Raw genomic sequence first — 7,897 nt, 5'->3', positions numbered from 1 at the left:
TCCTATGCCCCCAACCCCAGCCCAGAGCCTGCACCCAAACTCCGTCCCAAAGCCTGCACCCCTCACCCCCGCCTGCACACCCACTCCCTGCCCCAGCCCAGAGCCTGCACCCAGCACCCAAACTCCTTCCCAAAGCCTGCACCCCTCCTGCACCCTAATCCCCAGCCCAGGACCTGCACCCCAGACCTCCCCCCTAAGCCCCCTCCCAGAGCCTTAGGCAGGTAGGGGCGGAGTTTGTGGGGGGCGGAGCTGGAGGGTGGGTTCTGGGCACCACCAAAATTTCTACAAACTTGCCACCCATATTGGTGCCTCAGTGTCCACTATGCAGTTCTTAAGTATCTAGGTAGTGGAATAAGGATGTGTCATTGCTGCAGAGCAAGGGGCCAGTGCACCTAAATGCCTGGCACTCTGTCTCCTAGTAACTGATGGCCTGGGCCCCTTCTTCTCATCAAAAGTGCCAGCTGAAGGTGTTGGAGACAAAGAGATCAGGTGACCTACTGGCCCGGGAAAGGAACTGAGAAGAGAAGGAGGGGCTGGAGGGGGTTGGGAGTCTGGAGTTGGCTGGGGACGAGGAGTGAGGGCAGACGTGGGGGTCTGCCTCGCTGGGCCCCAGAATGGACCCGGCCGGGGGGTCCGGTTTGCAGTACCTACAAACTCTGTTTTAGATCATGTTCCTGTCATTGAATAAACCTCTGTTTTACTGGCTGGCTGAGAGTCACGTCTGACTGCAAAGTGGGGGTGCAGGACCCTGTGGCTTCCCCAGGACCCCGCTACGGTGGGCTTGCTGTGGGAAGTGCACAGAGGCGCAGAGGATGCTGAATGCTCCAAGGAGAGACCCAGAAGGTGAAGACGTGTGAGCTTCTTGCCCTGAAAAATTCTGCTCCAAGGGAGAGGACGCTCCCCAAAGTCCTGCCTGGCTTTGTGGGGAGCAGTTCCAGAGCATCGCCTGGGGACTCCATGACAGGCATTACGGCTTTATCTGGGGACAATGATGAACTGTGTGCAGGTGATGTGACCTCTGGTCCATGCCGCCTTCTCTCTCTTCTCCTGTGTCCTTCAGTACCTCTGAAGTCTCCTAGCTAGAGAATGGTGGGTGACCAGATTTTGCCCCTGGTTGGAGTCGCTGGTCTGGTATGATGAACTCTCTATGCCGCTCAAGGATCCCTAGGGATCCATAGCATAGGTGGGCACATCCATGGCTGCCCATACCAAGGTTGTACATCTTGTCTATACTGGATTTTGAGTCTCATGGGTTCCCAAGGTTGCCTCCATTCAGTGGGTGAAAAGTGTTGAGATGAAAAGAGACTTTCATCTTGATCATTATCTTCATTGCTCAATATAGGTGGGGTGATAGGCGATATCATTTGCTGTATATTAGTATGCTCAGGAGAATCGTCAGGGCTGAACGGGGGTGACTGCAATGTCTTTATGTTGTCAGAATTGCTGCAGTGCCATCAGTTTCAGTACCGTTGGTGTCGATGCTGTTGATTTAGATGGTACTGGTTGTCTGTGATGATGGCTTATGTATTGTCTTGGGTCTGTAGCTTGGTGCCAATGTACTTGTCGGTGCCAGGGATGGGGGCATGGCCACTGGTGAGGGCCTTGGCACCATGTCTCTCACTGGAGTGGTTGGTGTCATTGAGGGGGAGACATGTTTACGCCTCAACTCCTTCTCCTTGCAGTGGAGCTCGGCAGAGGTCTTGGTGTGGATGGTGCTGGAAGTGCCTGATGCCTCAACGGTGCTCACCTGTATGGAGGTCAGCACAAAGGACAGCAACCTGGTTGGAGACGCCTTCTTTTTCTGTCTCTCTCTATGTGGGGAGGTTGTGGCTCTTTCTGCGTATTTTTGGAGGACTGGGTGCTCTCCTTTGTTGAGGCTGTGCCTGGGGAGCCACCAGAAGGAGAGGTTTTCTCTCCTGTGTCAGAGGTTGGCTGAAGTGATTTTTCCATCAGGATCAGCTTTAGGCATAGGTTTCTGTCACGTCCGGTTCTCGCTTTTGGGTTGCTACAGTGAATCACTTCTGAGGAATGTGAATTCCCGGAGGCAACAGACTCAGAAGGAGTGCCCATCAGAGATGGACATTGCTTCGCAGCATGAGTCGCATCTCTAAATCCTGGGGAACCAGGCCTTTTGTAATGGGGATAGGTTTCCCGCTTCAGAAGAAGCTAACGTAAAAAAGAAAAGTTTTTTTTTTTAAACTTGTGCTAAGTAGGTACTCCGAATAAACAATCTAATTTAATTTGTTACGGTTGAGCAAAAGAAGTTGGGACACTGCCACAGAGCTCCATCTCAGGCCAAGGATGGCTGAAAAGGAACTGAGGGGGTCAGATGCGCATGCACTAGGTGAGGCACTAATGGTGCTGCAAGACGACTACTGTGCATGCGGTACCCAGACAGACACTGCTACTGAAAATCTCTGATTAACTGCGCCGGGACGCAGCAATACCTGAGGTGGAGCACCCACAGGGACTGCGTTTGAAGAGCCACCAGTTCTTCTGAGTTGTCCCTATGAAATCTCAGTTACTCACTTGAACACCCTGGTCTGAAAGAGCAAGGTCTCCTTGAACTGCACCAAGTTAGCTTCTAGCTTGAACTGGGTGTAATCAACAATGGCACTGACTCGAAGTTCTAGCTCTCGGCTGCTGTCTTCCAGAACAGTGTGGGTGGGTTCGGGGTCTGTCTCTATCACCTTCAGACAGAAACGAGAAAAACAACAGTAACCTGACTAAGCACTTGAGCCCCTCAAGCCTCCAGAGCCAGACTTTGTACTATCATCAAAACAGCGAGGGCCATTCAGACACAACCATCCTGCACTTTCCTTCTGATATCCATTCCTTCGCCACTGATTATCTAGACATAGGTGCTGGTACTACGGGTGCGGGGGGTGTTGCAGCATCCCCTGACTTGAAGTGGTTTCCATTATATCCAGGGTTTACAGCTGGGTTCAATGGCTCTCAGCACCCCCACTATACAAATTGTTCCAGTCCCCCTGGTTCTGGAGCAAACAGATAGCACCCGGATGACAGGGAGAACTGTCCGTGGGAGCACTATGAGGTGGCTGAGCCTCAACCCTGTATCTCAACAAAGGGGCTGAGGAAATGGTGTCTGCAGATCAGAGTTGGTGAAGAAGCAGAAAGGAGCCCAGGCCTGAATGACTGATATCACATCACTCCCACCCTTTGTAAATACAGCGGTCCCACCACTGCAGACACATGGGTAAAGAAGCCCATGGCTGAATGAACACAGAGACTGACTTTCCCTTTTTTCTTAGCAGTGGGTGTTTTACTCCAGATCATCAGATCAGATCACTGAATTTCCTTTCCACCCCAGGTGAGGACAAGTGTATCTGGATCAGGGTGGAGGGGAATTGATTGGTAAGGCCTGGAGGCACTGCTACTTCTTATGGATAAAGAAAAGATTTGGTTTCTAGGCCATTCAACCTTCCAAAACTTTGAAACATTCATCACCAACTGTTTTTTGGTTTGACCTGATAAAAGCTGTAAAGAGGGAGTTCTTGAAGAAAATACTTCTATGGATACCTGAGCTGACCTGCTAAAAAATAAAAAAAACAAAATATGGAGATATACCTATCTCACAGAACTGGAAGGGACCTTCAAAGGCCATTGAGTCCAGCCCCCTGCCTTCACTAAGAGAACCAAGTACTGGTTTTGCCCCAGATCCCCAAGTGGCCCCCTCAAGGATTGAACTTACAACCCTCGGTTTAGCAGGCCAATGCTCAAACCACTGAGCGATCCATCCCCCCTACATAGCTAATGAGGCTACCTGCTAACACTTGTTGTATAATACAACCCTGCACAGAGTAATGATTTCATGAGGGAAATCTCAGCTGTTGAAATGTGAAAGTGCTCACTTCAAAATACAGGTAGGGTAACGGAAACACACAATTGGGAAGTAGGGTCATTCTTCCACAGGGAACCTGTAACTAGAACCTGCTGGGTCTAATTCCCTCCTGACAGAAATCAGACTAAGACATTTTAAAGACAAAATGGACCATTAGATGATCTAGTCTGACCTCCGTTATAACGAAGGCCACAGCATTCCACCCAGGTGCCCATGCATTGTGCTCACTAGCCCACCACACCACTAGGCTAATACCTATTTACAGAAAGGCATCCAGTCTGGATTGGAGGACATCCAGAAATGGGGAATCCACCTCTTCCCTTGGTAGCTTCTTCCGATGGTTCATCACCCTGGCTGTTAAACATCTGTGCAGAGCAGCTGGAGCTGCTTGGTTAGCAGTGAATGTGACCCTGTGTCTTTAGGCTTTGCACAGATGGCTTCAAATGCTATTGAGTTTGTTTCACTTGCTCTTATAATCTCATTCTTACCTTCCTCTTTGTCGGGCGTGTGGTCGTCAGGCTCTTCAGAGCATCCACCCACTTGACAGTATGCAGGCGGTCATCCCAGTCAGGGACCTGGTCCACAGGATGCTGGAAGGTGATTCTGGACACCTTACACTTAACTGTGTGCATTTTGAAGGTGACAGGAACATTAGATTTCAAAGTCACTGTGATATCCTTAGCACACTCAGCATGGAGGTGGCCGACCTGCAAAGGATCAGAGAGCCAATGCCATTAGTTCATCCATGGTCAGTCTGTGGCCAGCAAAGGATGGAGTGTTATTGTGAGCTACATGGAGAAGAAATGGAAGGGCTAGAATGTGAGTCTGCATTTTTCCATGCAGTGAATTTGGTGCCAGATTCACCTCTGTTTATTGCTAGCCTAGGCAATGGTGGTGCATACTTCCCCACATAGACACCAGCAACAACACACTCAAGGGACCACCTCTAGAAAGCTGCTCCACCTGGGTCTAATGGAAAGAAGATGCAAAGCTGGATATCAGCATACAGATGACACCGGAACCTATAGCAACTCAGTCTCGCTCAGTGGCCTGATGTCACAGGGTTTCTGGCCCCATAAATGAAGGAGGTTCAGCTCATCTGTGCCAGAACAGCCATTCTCAGTTTGGCCAATGAAGATGGTGGAGAGGCACCTGGGGGGTTATAAAGACTAGGGACAGCCGTTGAGTCAGGAGGCCAGAGAGGTCTCTGGGGCCAGCTGTAGAGAGCCTCCTGCAGGAGGTATCCCCAGGAAGCCTGCTGACTTTCAAGAGCCAAAGCCAGTGCCAGGAGGTTGAAAAGGGCTGAGGGCTTGGGAGCCAGCAGAGGGGCTAGCTGGCAGATCTTCCTGAGCCAGAGAGCCAAGCCAGAGACAGCCAGAGAGGGCTGAAGGCTGAGAGCAGTGGAGGGAGGCACTTGCTAGCTCTCTAAGCTGGAGAGCTGAAGGCAGCAGGCCAGAGGGGGCTGAAGACTGGGAGTGAAGTGTGGTGAAGGGCGCCAGAGTCAGACTGGTGAACGGGGGCAGAGTGAAGGTGGCAGGGCTCTCCTCGAGGTACTGTTATGGTTTATGTGCAGGGGATGTTTGTAATAAATTAACCCGATAGGGCTATTTCTAGTGAGAAAGACTGTTTGGGCTATTTCTGGGGACTCTGGTGGAGGGAAACTGAGGCAGGTGTGCCTGTTCTGCTGCAGGAGGGCGCTCCAGGAAGGCGCAGCCCTATCACACCTTACTTTAAAAAGGGAATGGTCATTCTGAACCAAGTGAAATTCTGCAACCAAGAGCCCTCAGGGAGCAAGAGCAGTTTCCCAGCAGGATAGGATCCCATGACTCTCCCACGAGGGCTGACAGTTCTGCCTCCCACCTTTGCAAGCCCAAGGATTCAGAGAACTGACCCAAGACGCACACCAGAGCGCATGCATGGCAGCGAGGAGCACTGCCACCTAGCGCTGGGTCAGTGCTCTGCTAGCTACACATAACTGAGCAATCTCTCGTGCATGGGATAAAACAAAGTGGTCTCTGTATACCTGGGGAGAGAAGACAAGCGAAGCTGCAGCAGGCCATTCAAACCTCATCACATCTGCTTTGCTGCGATTGGTTATCGTGAAGGTCACCTGGTAGGGCTTCCCGATGTGACAGTCCCCAAACTGGATGTGATCTTCTCTGGCAGCTAGGAAAAACGAAAACGAGGATGCTCACTGATTTGGCTATAGCACTTGTAGGGCAGTGACGACTCGCACAGCACCCTTCCTCTCATACATGTGTCTCTCTTCCCATCCATTGGCACCAGAGAGGGGTCTTGGAGCAGCCCCTCCTCAAGCAGTGCATCCAGCTCTCCACTCTCTGAAATCAAAAGGCCTCCACAATACATTACAGGCTGAAACACACCTTTCCACTTGGCGGACATATGCTCAGGTGTCCTGTGTAACAGAGACACAAACCCAGCTGTAGAGAGGGCACAATAAGTAGGGCCCTCCCAAATTCACTGTCCATTTTGATCCATTTCATGGCAGAGGGTTTTAAAATTGGTCAATTTCACAATTTCAGATGTTTACTTCAACAGCAGCAGGCTCAATCCAAAATCCTGATTTACCTTCTAAAAACCTCAAAGGGGCCAAATTATTCTCAACAGTGCCTCTTACCCTCCACTCTGTCCTCCTCCAGCTGCCCCTCTGCATTCTCCTCGTTGCTCTCGGCTACCAGCCCATGGATGTTATCCAGTGTGATATCGTCTTGGTAGCCCTCTCCCACCATCTGAATGCAGGTTTCCTCATACTGATTGTCCACCACTGACAGATGGATCTTCCCTTCCACCCGCTGGGCCAGGCTGGGTTTGAAAAGCACATCAAACTCAGCCGACTCACCATTCTGCAGGATTAGGGAAGCTGTGTGGGGTTTCCTTCCTGCAAAGGAATGGAGTGTTTGGGCTGGAAATCAGATCTGAGAGTTGCAGACATACAGAAGGAAACATTCCTAAGAGGTTTGAACAGGAAAACCAGCTTAAGCATGTCTGTCTCCAAATCCTTGTTCTCCTGGAGGGAGGAGGTCTCACGACAGACTCACTCCATACTGCAGGCTCTGTGAGTATGTCTTTGCTGCAGAGTTAACTTGGGCTCTTACTCAGATGCTGGTTCCAACCTGACTCCCATCCACACACAAAACCCTCCTCACTCCATCTAGTGTGATGGTGCTTTCAAACACGGCTAGCTGGTCTGTCCATGGTTATCGGCTACAGGTGAGGCACTGCTTTCTCTCAGGCTGGTAACTCATCTACTCTGCAGCAAGTACTCAGGTTAAACCATTTGAGTGCTGGTAATCCTCAAATGCCTTCCCACAATTGCCCTGTGTGCCCAGGACAAATTCTCCCACAATTCACTGGGAAAGAATCACAGAGCAGCTCAACACACTGTGGCACAAAGATCCATGGGAAGTGCCTCAGAAGTCCCGGTGTCTGCAGCACCCTTGAGGACCCAGTAACTCAGGCAGCACTTTCTGGCCTGGCTGCTCACTCCTGGGCTAGGCTACTCTTGGGGCTCAGACCCAGATGCCAATCACCTGAAGACATCCCCTACAAGAGCTGCTGGAATTCTTCACTCCTGCCAGGCTCACTGCATTTACCTTCTCTGCCCGATTCATCCCCCTCACTCTGAGCCACATAGAGGCAGTGAGTGGTAGGCCTGGATTTCAGTGAGAAAACTCCATAATCATCCAGCAGGTCAATCATCACCTGGAGAAAGAAAAACACAAAGCATGGCAACATGGGCTAGGATACAGGGCAGCAAGTGGAGTCATCGAACATTACTGATGTTCCAGAGAACCAAACACTCATTGCTTTCACTGTTAGACTGTATTAGAATGTAACCAAACAGACAAGTATCAGAGGGGTAGCCATGTTAGTCTGGATCTGTAAAAGCAGCAGAGAATCCTGTGGCACCTTATAGACTAACAGATGTTTTGGAGCATGAGCTTTCATGGGTGAATACCCACTTCGTCAGATGCATGTAGTGGAAATTTCCAGGGGCAGGTATATGTATGCAAG

The 7,897-nt window shown here is 50.6% G+C and overlaps 1 protein-coding gene across 2 annotated transcripts in view; it reads right to left on the bottom strand.

Annotated features, from left to right (window-relative positions):
* The window catches only part of HYDIN (HYDIN axonemal central pair apparatus protein), a 401,019-nt gene that overhangs the window by 64,958 nt on the left and 328,164 nt on the right, over positions 1 to 7,897 (bottom strand). For both annotated transcript variants that reach the window (XM_032795387.2, XM_032795390.2), the window contains 5 exons: positions 7,477 to 7,585; positions 6,501 to 6,761; positions 5,886 to 6,028; positions 4,351 to 4,569; positions 2,530 to 2,690 (listed from right to left, as the gene is read on the bottom strand). In XM_032795387.2, coding sequence (XP_032651278.1) covers positions 2,530 to 2,690; positions 4,351 to 4,569; positions 5,886 to 6,028; positions 6,501 to 6,761; positions 7,477 to 7,585 — 893 coding nt within the window. The remainder of the gene's footprint in view (positions 1 to 2,529; positions 2,691 to 4,350; positions 4,570 to 5,885; positions 6,029 to 6,500; positions 6,762 to 7,476; positions 7,586 to 7,897) is intronic.

This window comes from Chelonoidis abingdonii, chromosome 19, assembly GCF_003597395.2.
Source record: "Chelonoidis abingdonii isolate Lonesome George chromosome 19, CheloAbing_2.0, whole genome shotgun sequence".
NCBI lineage: Eukaryota > Metazoa > Chordata > Testudines > Testudinidae > Chelonoidis > Chelonoidis abingdonii.
The sequence above is the reverse complement of the archived record's forward strand: the minus strand, read 5'-3'. Positions and strand labels throughout refer to the sequence as shown.